At 47.0% G+C, this 15,397-nt stretch overlaps 5 protein-coding genes across 5 annotated transcripts; 2 read left to right on the forward strand and 3 right to left on the reverse strand.

Moving 5' to 3' along the window:
• Positions 1-785: 785 nt before the first annotated feature.
• Positions 786-4,835, reverse strand: ONS95_007256 (uncharacterized protein; the record flags this gene model as incomplete). The annotated part of the gene is made up of 15 exons (XM_058500756.1): positions 786-1,074; positions 1,127-1,306; positions 1,355-1,584; positions 1,668-1,696; positions 1,745-1,861; positions 2,009-2,154; positions 2,263-2,683; positions 2,735-3,223; positions 3,273-3,305; positions 3,357-3,808; positions 3,868-3,955; positions 4,004-4,202; positions 4,249-4,472; positions 4,518-4,591; positions 4,639-4,835. The coding sequence occupies 15 exons, from the start codon at positions 4,833-4,835 to the stop codon at positions 786-788; spliced, it is 3,168 nt and encodes a 1,055-aa protein (XP_058349573.1).
• Positions 4,836-5,845: 1,010 nt separating this feature from the next.
• On the forward strand, positions 5,846-7,635 carry ONS95_007257 (uncharacterized protein). The gene is made up of 3 exons (XM_058500757.1): positions 5,846-6,760; positions 6,810-7,045; positions 7,093-7,635. Exons 1-3 carry the CDS (start codon positions 6,177-6,179, stop codon positions 7,188-7,190), a joined length of 918 nt encoding a protein of 305 aa, XP_058349574.1. The 5' UTR covers positions 5,846-6,176; the 3' UTR covers positions 7,191-7,635.
• A 426-nt stretch (positions 7,636-8,061) lies between these two features.
• On the reverse strand, positions 8,062-11,246 carry ONS95_007259 (uncharacterized protein). The gene is made up of 2 exons (XM_058500758.1): positions 11,059-11,246; positions 8,062-11,007 (listed from the first exon to the last, which is right to left on the reverse strand). Exons 1-2 carry the CDS (start codon positions 11,165-11,167, stop codon positions 8,681-8,683), a joined length of 2,436 nt encoding a protein of 811 aa, XP_058349575.1. The 5' UTR covers positions 11,168-11,246; the 3' UTR covers positions 8,062-8,680.
• A 221-nt stretch (positions 11,247-11,467) lies between these two features.
• On the forward strand, positions 11,468-13,235 carry UTP7 (Small subunit (SSU) processome component; the record flags this gene model as incomplete). The annotated part of the gene is made up of 3 exons (XM_058500759.1): positions 11,468-11,636; positions 11,687-12,210; positions 12,258-13,235. The coding sequence occupies 3 exons, from the start codon at positions 11,468-11,470 to the stop codon at positions 13,233-13,235; spliced, it is 1,671 nt and encodes a 556-aa protein (XP_058349576.1).
• Positions 13,236-14,060: 825 nt separating this feature from the next.
• Positions 14,061-15,160, reverse strand: ONS95_007261 (uncharacterized protein; the record flags this gene model as incomplete). Its single annotated transcript, XM_058500760.1, has 2 exons — positions 14,061-15,070; positions 15,124-15,160. The coding sequence occupies 2 exons, from the start codon at positions 15,158-15,160 to the stop codon at positions 14,061-14,063; spliced, it is 1,047 nt and encodes a 348-aa protein (XP_058349577.1).
• Between the last annotated feature and the right edge of the window lie 237 nt (positions 15,161-15,397).

Below are 15,397 nucleotides of genomic sequence, written 5' to 3' on the forward strand. Positions count from 1 at the left end.
TCCCGTAGGCGGCCCGGTGTTCTCCCAGTTGAATGCTTTTATGGGATAAATACAGCAAGCGAGATCAAGAAAACAACGTAGGTAGCACTTCACTGCCAACACCACATCTCGTTTTGTTAAAATATGTGCATTCAGATATAAATTTTACCATCACGCAGAGAAGCTACACAAGCTCAACCTAACATGCTGAAATTCTACTGCATGATTATAAAGAATATCTGACCTGTTACACCGGACAATTGTTCAACCGTGGACCGGAGGTGTTGCCTCCGCGAGCCAAGTGCGGGGATCTGGGGATCTTAATTTTGCAATTGAGGCCCGAATGCCTAAAGACATGCAGGAAGCTAAGTGGACGATTAATTTAAAAATCTCACTTCGTGTGACCATTGCAACTCTGAATGGTTGTTTTGAGATTGAAGTAATGAGGGTGGGTATTGTTCGGATAAAAAATAAAGGGTTGGGCCCTGTAGCTCCAGGGCACACAGCTCGCTAATTTACAGTGTCCAGGCCCATGTGGCACACCTACAGGAGGTAGGTGGATTGTAGCCTTAAAGTGAAGTCACAAGGGATATCAATCCAGGAACGCAGAAACAAATAATGCAAATTCATCCGGAGCACTTGCTCCTCAACGAATGGTAAGAGATGAACCAAGTAGAAAATCGTGGAAGTGCAGCTGATGCATTTTGCTGATCTCACAAACACACACACGCCCACGAGCAACATCCAAGCAAAGCACAACCGTCTGATGACATGACGTTCTGACCTTCTTTTGACATTTTCCAGCATTACCGATAAAACAAAGGAACCAACACATCGTAGTCCTCCTCCTCGTCGTCCGCTTCCTCCGCATCTTCCTCGCGCAAGAATGCCATGGCACCACCTTTCCCCGAAGCCAGCAATTTGGCTCTGGCGATAGCTGCTCTGTTCCTCAGATCTAGAGCTTCCTCATTGAACCTTTGTTCAGGATCAGCTTCTAAGATCTGTGCCAGTTTCCATAAAATGCGAGCAGTAGGACCATCGTCTGCAACTGGACTGTTGAGTTGTGCAATTGATCGCGCTTTCTCCAGCCAGGCCCTGTTAAATGTTAGCTCTGACTTGATTGACAGGTAATAAAAAGCAGAAATACTTTGCGGGCTCCAGTTCTCCTTGCTCAAACTTCACACAGCCGAGTGAGTAGTACGCTGCTGCTGTGATGGGATGCAGAGGCATGGTAGCCAAACCAATCTTCAGACACTCATCGAACGATCTCCAAGCCAGATCCCAGTCTTTCTGCAACATATGGATATTTCCATAGACGTAATGGACGCTGTTATTATATCAGTTATGTTGATCTGAATGAGTCTGAGGGCCATACTTCGCCATGAACCCCTTATCTGCACCCATTGTCCTTAGGAAAAGAGTCTCAGCCAAATTCGTTTCTCTCCACGCGTCTTCGACATTCAATTTCAGTGTATGCAATCTTCCAACACAAAGATGCGTAAGTGCCAACTGAACGGCGGTATTGTCACCACCAGCAACCCAGATTTGCATCGCACGGTCAAAATTTTCCTTTGCCCATTTGGGATTACCCGTGGACAGTTCCAGCTGATCAGAGTGTTAGCAAGTAATTCTCATGAAAGACAGGTCCCCCCAATTTTAGGTCGGGTAAGCGAATAAATAATACATACATTACCGAAATTGTTGTAGATGGCCGCCACTGCATAATATTTTAGCTACACCTCGAAAATTAGAGATCTGAACCTACTTTGTGGATGGTCATGATCCAATAACTCTTTTCTGATCTTGAGGGTGTCCTCCCAGGCTCTTCGACAGCGAGCTAGTTCGTTCAGATCATAGAATCGACCACCAGCGGTATTCCGGACTGTGGAAGGAGTCTGAGTTAGCTTGATATTTATCAACAAATCCAAGTTCTTGAATAACAAGTCTCGCATTATTTCCGCCATGTGGACGAAGAGGAGCCAAATTTGTGAAATTATTTGGAACACTGTCATTTCGAAATATGACTTACTGTCAGCGTACAACAGGGACTTCTTGTTTTCACATGCCCCAGTCGCAGTTTCAACCACTCGATTGCAAACATCGTAATCGCCGATCTCGTACAAGTACCAGCCACAATGGTGAAGTAACTGAACAAATTCCGGAAGGGATTTTAGTCTAGAAACATGTCAGCTGTTGCTACATCACTGATAGATTGAATAGAAAAACAATCGCGAAACAATCGCAAGATTCGATTCCGGATTTGGCGTTTAATCCAATACTTACTTTCCAGTCGACCCCGACTTCACGTGTCCTGCGAATTTTCTGCTCAGGAACACCCCGTGCGGGATATACACTTGACAAGTAGTCCAGTATTTGATCAGAGGCTGGTTCATGACGACCTTTGGAAATGCTTCGTGAACCAGAGCAGTTGCAATGTTGAAACTGTTCTGGAGGTCGTCCTCGTCGTGGTAATTGACGGCTTCTTGGACCACTCGATGGATCGAATAGATACGATTGTCTCGCTTGATGAGTTCCCTCTTCAACAATTCATCGATGGCTGCGGTAAATTCAGGAGACGGTGAAAGGGCACTGATGATGGAAGTACGCTTGAGAGGGTTAATGTTTTGAACTTGTTTGCAGAAAGACAGCGAGCCGTCCAGCACGCTTTGGTTGCGGGGTAAGAAGAGATCAACAGGAATGGAATCTGGACATCTTTGTTAGCAGAAATATCAAGAGCCTCAGACGTACATCTTACCAGGTGACAGCCACGAAAAGACACTGAGAAGTGTTCTTGCATGAGTCCCAAGAGCGCTAAAAGTCATATCCCAAAGGGAGTCGAGGGCGATTTCGGATGCCGAACGGCGAGAAGAGTGACGGGGCGGGAGAGTTCGCATACGTTCCTTGAACTTTTCATACGTCTTTGCAATCGTAGGACCACCAATATTGGGATCTTTGATCATGACTGCTGCTTGACGTACAGCTAATGCTAGACCCTCAAGCTGGCCCAAGAATTTCTTGGCGGCTATGACTTCAGACGGGGCGATGGTGCCTTCTCGGTCTGCTTTCTCCCAGTCTTCTCCGAGTAGTTTCAGTAAGAGCTCCCAACTTTGATTTTCTGTGAATGGTTTGACTGTATCTCCTTTCCGACTTTCATCTTTGGCGAAGTTATAATACTCCCTGGATGTGATGAGAATGGCTCCCATTGCACCCACGGGCCAATACTTCTGTAGAATCTGATCTCGTTCTATACAATTTTAGTGATTGAGACTAAATAATGGAAGAGATATAAGTACCAGCGTTATCAAAAATCAACAACCACTTCTTCTCTGTTATACGGTCAGCTAGTGGAGTTAAGAGAGTGACTTCCATGGGCTTACTCGTCAATTTCAACCACTTCAGAACCTGAAGCAAATTCTCTTCGTGCTTGCCCTCTCGAGCAGCTCCAGGAAGATTGAGGGATAGTGCCACGTCGGTAAAGCTCTGTCTGATTGACACAGAAGTCTCGCACTGAATCCAGAAAATCGCATCGTAGCCACCAGGATTCACGTGAGCAAATTGCAAAGCGATTTCAGTCTTGCCAACTCCACGACGTCCGTAGATTGTGTACGTTCGAAAACTTGCTACACCATCGTCTTGATCCTTTGGCTTGAGATACCTCAAAATCTTATCAAGTTCTTCTTTCCTACCGTAAAACGTTCTGTTTCGCTGGAAGGGCAAAATGCGATTGGGAAACACTCCTGGTTCTTCTGTATCTGGCAGTGCCGCATGTCGAGAGGACAAACTTTTCACTTGACGATCCCGATTCACTTTAGAGAAGTTGCTAATTTCGCTATTGATATGTTAGATTCGATATTAGTCGTTCCCAGGATTTTGGAGCATTGTGCTGACCTGACATGCTTGACGGTGTAATCTAGTGATGCCAACTGCTGATCGATATTCGCTCTCATGTCCGGCCATGTGTCTGCTGCTTCTTTTTCTGTCCCATCCGTCAGTGATAACCTTCTCAAGATTCGAGTTTACAGACCGGACAAATGTTCATGGAAATAATCAACGCAATCAACAAGCACCATGATAATGGGATCCAAGAAATCAATTACCGCAATTCGTGCTTCGTTCTTTTCGTCGCAAGTTTCCAGACACCGATTGAAGAGTACGGTGACCTTTCGAAGTCTGTCCATAAGATCACAAGTTCGTTTTAATCGATCCAGAGAAGTGTATGACAACTGATTGATGTCAGACCTGCTATCGAATTCATAATTGAGACAGTACCTTGAGATTGAGAAAAATCAAGCCCCAGAGAATTTCAAATTTGACATCAAACGGGACAATGAGACCATCGAAAGTCATTGTTAGCTTGACCAAGACGCTCGGCAGGGCTTGTATTCTGCTCATTTGTCGTTTCATGATCTGAGTTGAGGACGAGTCCCTAAGCTTAGCCTGGATCTCGTCTTTGATATCATGCCAGTACAAATAGTCTGAAGCCACCTTGAGATCTGATCAGAGTTAGCACAATCCTACACAGTTCACCTGATTCTTACCTTGTTCGGAAAGTCTGGACGTCGCTGAATGCACGATATCTTCCCATCGCTTAACCACGAATTTCCTCGTGTCACTACTGAAGTCAGTTTCAAGCCAATAATCCGACCTTTTATTACTCACGAGAAGTCTACATCATATTCATCTCCACGGGGAATGTTTGCGACGGATCCCTTGTGACCATTTTGAGCGCCATTTGCACTCCCATTTCCCTCGATCAAGTCTCCATTAGTCCCCCTACGAACGAGTGGTTCTTGAACGGCATGCTTGCCATTCAGATTCAAATTATGTACTCCATTCGAGATCTCAACAGCCGTCATGATTGCGAAAATTCGCTACAAGAAGAAACAACGGATCAGTCGCTGTTTACAATATTACTTCAATGTGAACGCATATCGAGAAAGGATTTCGAGATTCTAGAATTGCCAGTGTTGAGCCCGGGATCCAGGAATTATGATGGGCCAGGTATGCGACCACAAGAATGTAATGAGGAGGCTGTGGAGGCTCGTTGACTTTGACCAAGATAAATATGGCAGCTTTACGCGGGGTCACACAAATGCCCCATGAACTCTAGGTGACCAGTCTGATGAAGTGTCTCAAATGAGGCTCACGACACGACCTATGATAGCACACCGATTCCGTGGCTTACAGCTCGTGCCCCTTCTGCATATTGGGCAGCGAATATCCTGCAGAAGCGTGCTTCCACGCCCCAGCACTGCCTTGCAGGTACGCCCGACTCCAGTGTGAAGGTTTCGGTGGGTAAATTCCTGGATGAGGGGTACTGGCTCGGAAGGATGGGGCTGACTTGCAGGCTCACAGTGTACCCCTCCAACTTCGATGAGTTGCATACAGCCACCGATAAGAACTCCAAACGCAAGAGGCTGGATTTCCACCAAGGCTGGGTGTCTGCATGAAGCTAAACAGCTCAACAAGTGCAGAAGCATATGCACGCGATCGATCATAATGTTCACCCCACACAGCCTTGCGAGCATTACGAATCTGCCTTTCCACGACAAGTCAACATACTTTGGCTAGTACGGTTCGGCTCGGTGAACAAGCGAATGATCGAGCTGGACAAATATCAATTACTTAACAGTTTACAGTGTGTCACCGTTCTGGTTGATGTATTCGTAGCGCTGGAGAGAGTACACAGTTGCTAATATGACTCCCCTTGAAGTTTGACACAGAATAGCCCAACATTCCTGCCTAGGACACAAAGTCGAGATGGTCGGGAAGTTTGGTCACGTGATATGGAGGGGGTGCCTCATGTCCACCTTCAAAAGCGTCTACCCGTCCAGGCAGGAGTAGGTACTTTCGCACGCTGTACTTCTGCTAAAACTTGAGTTATGAAATAATGATGGTAACGTGTGACCAACTTCGTAAGACGGACACGAGAAGAAAACATGAAAGCCGAGACATCAGGAAGGGTTGCTACTCGGTCAGAACTGGTGTATGATTCGCTGGGAGCATCAGTCCAAGGACGCGCTGAATAAACGAGCCTATCTCATGGCCCTGCACTTTCGGATAGCCTCGTAGAGTTGTAGCCTTGCTCGTGACAACGTTATGTGCACCTCGAGTAGACCTCAGGATATACAAACGCCTTCTCTAAGAGGTGGAGTCACTGTTTCGAAGTACCGAAACTTCCATTGTCTTTGCTAAAGATGTCTCCTGTGCGAGCGACTCTCGAGTACTTGCAGAAGCTCCCACTCTACGAACATGAGAAGCCGTACTGGTGTTTTTTGCCCCCAAAAGAGGGGTACGATCCAGATCATCAAAGAGTTGACAATCTCGAATTCGAGGACCACTCCGACATCATCATTCAAGACATCCGGAAATCAAAGACGAAGCCGAGAATAGGAGAGTGTGGCTTCGAAGTGCTTGATCATGAAAGTCAATTCTCAGCTTTCCCTAGGGCTGAAGATGTCATGCAGTACCGCGAAGAGACGGAAGCGCTACTGAAGGAGAAACTTGGTGCGGAATTTGTACAGTGTTATGATTCGAGGCTGAGGGAGAATATTTTGTTTCAGCGGAGGCAGTTGGATCTGAACGATCTGACTCTGACTGAGGGTCCGGCTCGCGGAGTTCATAATGGTATGTGGTTCTTGAATTCCGACTTTGACAGCCATATATCTGACTTTGAGTCAGATATCACTTATCTATCTGGCCCGCAGGTAATCAACCGCTACCTCTCAAATGAGATCAAAGCCAAATATATGAGACCAGGTTACCGATTCAGAATCATCAAGTAAGCAAAACATGAAGACAAACGGACCCAAGTACTAATATGATCTCAGCACCTGGAGAACACTGATTCCCCAACTGGAGGATCGTCCACTTGCTCTTTGTGACAGCCGGTCTGTTAACCCAGAAGATCTCGTTGCAGCTGATCGGATCATTCCAGATCGGGTTGGTGAGGTATACTACCTGACATACAACCCAAACCATAAATGGTTCTGGCTGGAAAAACAAACCCCTGCTGAGCCGTATGCTTTTGTTATGTATGATACGAAGGGTGGGGATCATGCTCGATGTGAGTTTAAATATCCGAACCTGTGATGAGAGCTGACGATATCCAAGTCTGTCCGCATGTTTCGTTCGTGAATCCAAATGCGCCTGAGGGTGCAGCTCCTCGGCAGTCAATAGAGACGAGGTCGATAGTTGTCACCAAAGAATGAGAGTGAGGGAAAGGTCCTTCGTAAAACTGCATAACACTAAGAGCATCTGCATCAGCATCGGAATTGTCGTGGGAGCGTCTTCCTACTAGTGCATGTAACGGAGTAATATGGTATTCCAGAATTTGGAGACCTGGGAATAGTACAAGAGCATTCGCCACCATCGTAAGGAGAAAACAATAAGCATTCTAGCATGGCTTTAGGTCGTAGGAATGGATTAGCATCTGCTGTGTTGCGTAAGAAGGCATCGATGCATATTTCGAGAAAACATGAGTTCTACAGTTGCATATTCTCATCTCTTTGGTAGACCGCACAGAAATAGGGCACTAATAGCGGGGTGAGCCCAATTTTCGGGCTTCTCTCCACTTACACGTGACCATTGTTTTCATCTGAAAAGGGAAACGTATTAATTGTGGTTTGTTAATAATCGATATTTGACTGCTTGTGGTTAACGATGAGTTTTCTACGAGGTTCCTACTAAGTACTGGGCCCAGATAATATCAAGTGATTCGATGGACTCATTTATGACATGTCACGGGACAATATAATGTCAATCGCTGAATAATAATCCAGAAGAAGCCTTACAATAAGCGTAATAAGCAGCATACATATCAAAAATCAGTCCATTGCCTGATTAGCCAATGACATGAATTGGCTGTTCCAATTTCATGGCAATATGGAAACATTTCTTCGTCCCGTCCATTTCTGGGTGTTGAAGTAGACAGCTCCACCCCAAATGCAAGCTTCCCACTAAGCCAATCAAGAGTTAACAATCTCGTATACACCATCAAAGCTTAACCCAACCGATTCATAGCCGGGGCTTTGTGATCCACGCTAACACCCTTTCCCGTCTAACCCTCGGGAGCAAATTTTTGTCGCTAGTAATGCTCGTATATGCTCAAATAAGAACATCTCCGACATGAACAGCTTCAAAGCAAACATCTTTGATGGTCTAACGGTCATGATTTCCGCTTGTCATAACAGACAAAGCGCGGGAGATCGGGGTTCGACTCCCCGTCAGAGAGCATATCCAGTTCTTCGAGTTCATGTCCCCGAGAATATCTCGGACACCTCATTTTTTACCCTTTTGGCGAGCGCACTTTTGTGCTGTAGATATGGGAAATTGTGGCTTGGTATAGCGGATGTATGAATGGTATTTAGCATCTAAATAGTGAAAGAGCGAAGGGCGGGAGGGATTCGGTTTACACGATTTATTTTTGCTGGCAGCTCAGCTTGTGCGGTCCATACCTCGCTTAGATAAGGAGATGTAACAACATGCTTGGCGAGATTTTGTTGTCCAGAGGAATTGATGCTTATTTCTACTTAGGGAATTTGGATCTGTTACGAGCAGCTCCATGGAAATCAAATCCATATGTCCAAAATCAGTCCAGATGGTTCTTGACTCCAGCTAAAGCACGTCATTTCGATTCGTCAGATGCCATTTTTGTCTAAGGGACATCCTAGCCCTATATAACTCCAGTCCTTGAACCCATCTAAACAACATCATCAACCTCCATAGCCACATCGCCCTCCCCAGCAACCAATTCCTCCGGCTTCCAAACCCTGGCAGTCCTTGGCCACATACGCTTATACAAACTGACACCAACAGAATCCTGAGGATTGATCTTCCCATCAAAGGTAGCCTTGAAATAACCATGTGTACCCAGACTCTCCTTGATAAACCCACTGCGACCTCGCTTCGTCCACAACTGTAATGCTTTGAACCACTCGACGTCTTCGCGGTTGAAGAACATGTAGCGAATTGTCACGAGCTTCTTGTGGATTTTGTACGGGTGACCCGTAAGGATGATACGTTTAGCGATTACGCGAGAGGAGGATGGTGCCATCGAAGTACCGGTTCCGAGAAGGGTGAGGGGAAGTGGGGAGGAGTTCTCTTCGCTGGGGATGTTACGCTTAAAGAAGAGTGTTGGCACAGAACCCCAAGTCATGGGTGCGACAAACGTCGCTATTGTCGATTGACCAGGATGCAAGAAGCGGTCGAACTTGTGGACATCATTGGATGTGTTGCCTCCTTGTGAGAAGAGAGGGTTTATGACGAAGCGTCGAGGACCACATTGCATGATCATCTCCTGCTTGGCTTTGATAGGAGTCGTGTAGTCGGTGCTCAACGTAAAGTTGAAGTTGAGAACTGAGCGCTTGTGTTCGTGGCGAAGTAAGGAGAAAAGGTTTAGCGGGCGGGATGGATTGTGAGATGATCGAAGAGAACTGGGAACGTTGCGAAGATGGATATGAACTCGAGTGCCAGCTTGTACGCCGCCGATCAAGGCTTCTCTCGTAACTTGACTTCTCGTGGACTTGTAATCAGGCACTTGAAGTAGTCTTCGCCAGTCTTCCGGCTCATAAGCTCTGTCTTCAGCTTCCTCCCAGTGACTCTCACGCAAACTTTTCAATCCACGATACTTAAGCAGCCTTTCCCGAGCAAGGACATGAGGATGTAACTCGATCTCGTCTGGAAATTCACGATCGTCCTCTGCCTCATCCACATTCCGATTTCTGAACGCTGCAAGTTGCTCCGCTTCTGCCTCATCATCTGGTGTTGGGTCAAGGAACATCTCGGACTTTGCGTATTCTGTAGGAGCAAATTCAGTGGGCTCTCGTGGTGCAAATCCTTCAACTCCATCTTGTGGCAAAGCTGGTGCACCCATAGAAAAGTCACCCTGCTCATCGACATCTTCATAGTCAGATCCGGAATCAGAGAAGTTGTCCCCCAAATACCATGCTGCTTGATATGCTGATGTACCCTTCGGCAATCGTTTGGGCTTCGCCGGCATATGCGTTTGATCGTCTGAGAAATAGTGATGGTCGTCTAAAAGCACTCCACGCTTGTCGCTTGTTGCTACCGACATTGTGGCATCAAGATCATCATCCATCATGATCTCTTCTGGAGCCAAGTCTGCAATATCGTCCTGGTCCATCGTTGGGGTATCAAGCACATTCTCTGCATCGGCTTCGTCTACTGTCATCTCGTCCTGCCTCCTCTTTTTCGAAGTCAAAGGTGCCGCAGTAATCTTCTCAACCTGGAAATCACCCCAGTCTCCAACCTGGACAAGTCTGTCTGCTTTCAAACCCTTGCCTCTGACAACTCCCGTAAGAACAACATTATCTTGCTCATTTTCCGGCCACTGTACATCATCCACAAGCATCCAGCTTCTATCCTCCCTCCATCGGACGCCTTTCGGTGTTGTCGTGCATAGCGATCGTATGAGGTTGGCACATTCTTGCCTTGAGTCCAGGCTGTGTACTTTCTCCTGGTCCGGATGGAAATGTGTAACATACGACTTCAACGAAGCCAATACCTGGGGCCTCCTCTTTGCCGGTTCCACCTTGTCAAGTCCCTGGACGACCGTCATAAGAGTTGACAAGCCCTGACTTTCGACGCTTCGAATTATGAGTTCTCCAAGAGCATCGACCTCTTGATCTGGAGACAGAATGAATATGACGAAATCTGCCACTCTACCAGCATCCAGACAAGCCACCAAGTCTCGCTGCAGCACAATGTATTGTATCTTCTGCTTGAATCGATCGATATCCGTTCGCAGTAGCCCCTCGTCTGGTACCTCGGCTTCGATATCCAGACTGCCACTCAACAGGCGCACTGCTGCAGCAGCATCTCCATCTTCGCACAATGGGATAACAGCTACAATCCGTGGTGCGCCGTCACGACCCGCAAAGACATTGGTGTCCCTCAAATGTTCCTTGTGCTTGTTCAGCTGCTTCTGTTTGTTCTGATTGCGACGGTCAAACTTCGACATCATTTGTTGATGAGGCGTCTTGCGGTGACCGAGATCTGCAAGCTTTCCTATTGCCTGTCAGTATGGTAATAATTCCAATAAGTCGTGGAGGGGTAAACCTTTAGAAATTTCCTTCAATGCGCCCTTAGTGGCCTTCCTGGATTTAAACCCTTTCTGTGTACCTTTCGTCGTACTCCTATGCGAGTGGGACTGCGCAGATGGAGCCATAGTGCCGTTGCCTCCGGCCTTGAAACGGAAGGGAATATTGGACGCCAGATTGGAATAATTGTCGAGATTGTGTTTATCGTGAGTTTTTGAAATGTGGGGGATTCTCTCTATCGAATCTTTTTTCCCGCCAAGATTTCGCGATAAGCGATAGCGAAGCCTTGGCACTAAAAAAGTTCAGCCTGCTGGATTTTGATGGCGGGATCTCGAGCTTGAACGTTCACGACCATCAGCAGGACTCAAAAGCCTCAACGCCGCCGAAGCCTTCGAAATAAAGGTGAATTCTCGGAAGAGATGTCGACCATGGAGATTGATCGGCTCGAAGGCGAGAGCGGAGAGAAACAACACTTCAACGGCGCAGTCCCAATTAAACGCCCACGGATGGATTTGACAGCCCCAGGACCCGATGCAGCACTGATCCGGAGGCAGAGAGAGGCCAATAAACAATATGGCAGAGGCAAAAAGATACCTTGTACGAATGCAGTTGTCGAACTGTTTGCGCCAGAGACTAACGTCAAGCAGTAAGGGGAATCAAGGACAAGAAGCTACGAGCAAATCTAAAAGCACAAGAATCGAAATACCAGACTGCGATATTACGAGCAAAAGATGCGGAGATTCTGCACGAAAATACTAAGGGATTTCTCGAGCCGGAAAACGAGCTGGAAAGGACATACAAGGTCAAGCAACGAGACATTGTAAAGGACGTTCCAATTGAGACGGCAAAGAAAGGATTTGAGCTGAAGCTGGACGCATTGGGGCCTTATGTGTGCGACTATACGAGAAACGGAAGAAATTTACTATTGGCGGGTAGGAAAGGCCATATTGCTACCATGGATTGGAGAGATGGAAAGCTGGGCTGTGAATTGCAGTTAGGGGAAACAGTGAGGGATGCGAAGTGGCTACACAACAACCAGATGTTTGCTGTAGCGCAGAAGAAATACGTCTACATATACGACCAGGCAGGTGTGGAGTTACATTGCTTGAAAAAGCACATTGAAGTTACGAATATGGAATTCTTGCCCTACCATTACCTCCTGGCTACAGTCGTAAGTACCTTATTCATCTTATGATGGACGATTTTAACAGATAATAGGGCAACGCAGGGTACTTGAAATACCAAGATATCTCAACAGGTCAAATGGTCATCGAAACGCCTACAAAACTTGGATCACCTACAGCACTCACCCAGAACCCTCAAAACGCTATTCTCCACATGGGCCATCAAAATGGAACAGTAACTCTCTGGTCGCCCAACTCCCCTACGCCACTAGTCAAACTTCTTGCACACCGAGGTCCAGTACGTGCTATGTCAGTGGATCGAGAAGGTAGATACATGGTATCAACAGGTCAGGATCTGAAGATGTCAGTCTGGGATATTCGGATGTTCAAGGAGGTCAACAGCTACTTCACACGGCAACCGGCATCTTCAGTCGCCATCTCGGATCGCGGCCTGACAGCAGTAGGATGGGGAACACAGACCTCGGTGTGGCGAGGATTATTCACAAAGCACTCATTAGAGCAGGAGAAGATTCAAAGTCCGTACATGGCATGGGGTGGTGAAGGCAAGAGGATAGAGAGAGTGAAATGGTGTCCGTTTGAGGATATTTTGGGTGTCTCACATGATGCTGGATTCTCGTCCATCATTGTTCCAGGAGCAGGAGAGCCCAACTTTGATGCCCAAGAGATCAACCCATACGAGAACACCAAGCAACGTCAAGAAGCCGAAGTCCGCTCGCTGCTTAACAAGCTGCAACCAGAGATGATTTCTCTCAACCCAGAATACATCGGCAATCTGGATTTGCTGACTGCCGAGCAACGCAAAGCCGAAAAGGATCTGGACAAGAAGCCTGTAGATCCTGTTGCGGATGTGAAGAATCGTGGAAGGGGAAAGAACAGCTCGTTGAGGAAGTACTTGAGAAAGCAAGGATCAAGAAACATCATCGACGAGAGGAGATTGAAGATCGAGGAGATGAGGAAGAACCAGGGCGAGAAGCAGCAGAAGAAACTCCAGGAAGCCGAGCAAGAACTTGGCCCTGCTCTGGGTCGTTTCGCGAGAAAAGGAGGAGCTTGATGATGTGAAAGTAGCGGGACATTGTAGTAATGTACTTGATACCCAGTTTTCGTGTGATGCTTTTCTTCTGATGCAGTGTCGTTCTTGTTCAAGCATAGAGCCCTGTGGAGGCGAACCAGGGCACTTCGTATTAAGCACCTTCTAGGCTAAGAGGAACAGTACATAAAGACTTGATATCTCGAAGATGCTACTCGCCATGTGAAATCCTTTTCGACTGACTATGAATCAGATCCCAGGTAGAATAGCTAGAAGATGGGCAGAGCGGATCCTATCTAGTCCCAGTCCTTAGCGTATGGTTCAGGAAGTCGATGTGAACATACGCTGTTAGAGCTGTCCGACCAACTTCGACTTTCCACGTTGACAATAATTTCTCATTGGCTATCAAAACTCTAGAAAGCAATTCCTGATTTTTATCTGGTCGCTCAAAGTCAAGGTGGTTGATTAAATGGGGTCAAATCAGGCCAATATCCCCAGCCTTCGTCAAGTGTATCAAGTAACCAAATTTGGCTTGCTTGAATGAGAGAACAAAAGTGGAGGATTGCGTCAATACTTTCCTTGAATCGAAGCCGTTGAGCGTCTTAAGGACGGCGAAGCCGGGGATGTAGCTATGCACATCGATGAGGGATTTGCAGAAGGTTAAACTGGAGAAAATGACTGACCAAATCTCTCTGGTTTCAGCAAGATAGAAAACTTTGCTCGATGTCTAGTAGTAGGATGTTCAGAAATAGTTGCATTGATAATTTACGCTCGTGCCCGTGCTTGTGCTCGTTCTCAAGGATAACTAGATAGAAAGTTTGCGTATTTGCTGGAGCGATCATGCCTCTTTCATCGGGCAGTGCTGCTACCATGGTCGTTGCCTCTCATTAGCCTCGTCTTGATCTTATTGACGATATCCAATCTTCTCAGACTATCCTCGTCGATGCTCTTTCCCCGACACCAGCACGGTTCTTTGTCAGGTACAGAATGCTCAATTCTTTCACAAGCCAGCGTTACTTTCACACGCCCAATATTCCTCTCCAAAAACAGTCCCAGCGGTTTCTGCTCGCAGAAAGCATTCACAAAAGTATCCACGCTCTTGTCATCATCGAGACAGGTCAACGGGTTCGGCATCCTCGCCCAGTCTTCAGCGGTTCCAATCACATTGAACATCCACTTGCAACTGAAAAACACTCTCAGATCCAGCTGCGCAATATTCATCAATTGAGACTCGAGAACCCTCGGTAGCGAATTCAGCGCAAAGCAAAACGGGCAGCAGCAGCAACCTCCAGGACCATGGAGGCTGTTCTCCCAACCATGTTGCCGCTGCCCTGTACCAAGTCTAAATCCATTTGAATCATGCTCAACAGTAGCATTTACACAAAATGAGAAAGACCGGTTGTTTGGATACCGAGTGAGGGACTTCCTTGGTGGTGTGACGAGCCCCGAGAACTCCAAGGGATGACAGATGTGGAACTTGAGGTTCGCATACACGATTGCCTTGGCTTCCTTGTATACCTGGCGATTGGTCCGCAGCCAGCTGAGTGCTCCGGTGCCTTTCGTTTGGAGGATTAGCTTTCCTGGTTTGCCATCTTTGCCTGGTTGTCGTTCTTGGTGATTTGTGGTGCATGTGCCGCGGATATCGTACGGATTCAGGGAGATTGAGCCGAAAGACTCGACGGACTGTGGGGCACCTTCCGTGTAGCTCTTGGTGTAGAGGAAGATCAGGTCGGTGGTTACTACGTTCTTGTAAATTCTGTTTCGGAGTTCTGGTGGGAGAGCGAGGAGGCGGGATGGCTGAGTGGGTTTTGTGGACTTGGCTGATTTGGTAGCAGTTTTGCAGTTCCTTTTACCAGTCTCTGCGTACGTGTTAATGCTTTCTCATGATTTGTTGTATTAGATATGCTCTTACTGGTCGATGCTTGGACCGGTGCCTTTCGTTTGACCATGGTGGCAGATATCAGCAGTAAGCTGCAGTCTGCTGGAAAATGAATAGCTGCGCGTCAAGATATATGTGGACGGGAGCTGCAGGCCACAGTTTCTAAAGCAGAGCCTGTCTCAATGGGGCACTCTTTTTTCGGTACGTAGTGTTGTTGTTATATCATTGCGAGCCGTGTCGTTGGTCACCGGCTGGGGAGGTTGTCACCTTTCGTCATATTTTAGCTTCTTGGTGAGGAAGAGCAACT

Source organism: Cadophora gregata (assembly GCF_030347475.1).
Source record: "Cadophora gregata isolate MNR1 chromosome Unknown scaffold_19, whole genome shotgun sequence".
In the NCBI taxonomy this organism is placed as follows: Eukaryota; Fungi; Ascomycota; class Leotiomycetes; order Helotiales; family Ploettnerulaceae; genus Cadophora; species Cadophora gregata.

What these genes read in the sequence shown, in the direction of transcription:
- ONS95_007257 (XM_058500757.1), top strand. Translation starts at nt 6,177, where the DNA reads ATGTCTCCTGTGCGAGCGACTCTCGAGTACTTGCAGAAGCTCCCACTC. An exon ending in TACCGATTCAGAATCATCAA is followed by an intron (nt 6,761 to 6,809) that starts GTAAGCAAAACA and finishes ATATGATCTCAG; the next exon opens with CACCTGGAGAACACTGATTC. An exon ending in GGGTGGGGATCATGCTCGAT is followed by an intron (nt 7,046 to 7,092) that starts GTGAGTTTAAAT and finishes ACGATATCCAAG; the next exon opens with TCTGTCCGCATGTTTCGTTC.
- ONS95_007259 (XM_058500758.1), bottom strand. Translation starts at nt 11,167, where the DNA reads ATGGCTCCATCTGCGCAGTCCCACTCGCATAGGAGTACGACGAAAGGT. An exon ending in ATTGAAGGAAATTTCTAAAG is followed by an intron (nt 11,008 to 11,058) that starts GTTTACCCCTCC and finishes GACAGGCAATAG; the next exon opens with GAAAGCTTGCAGATCTCGGT.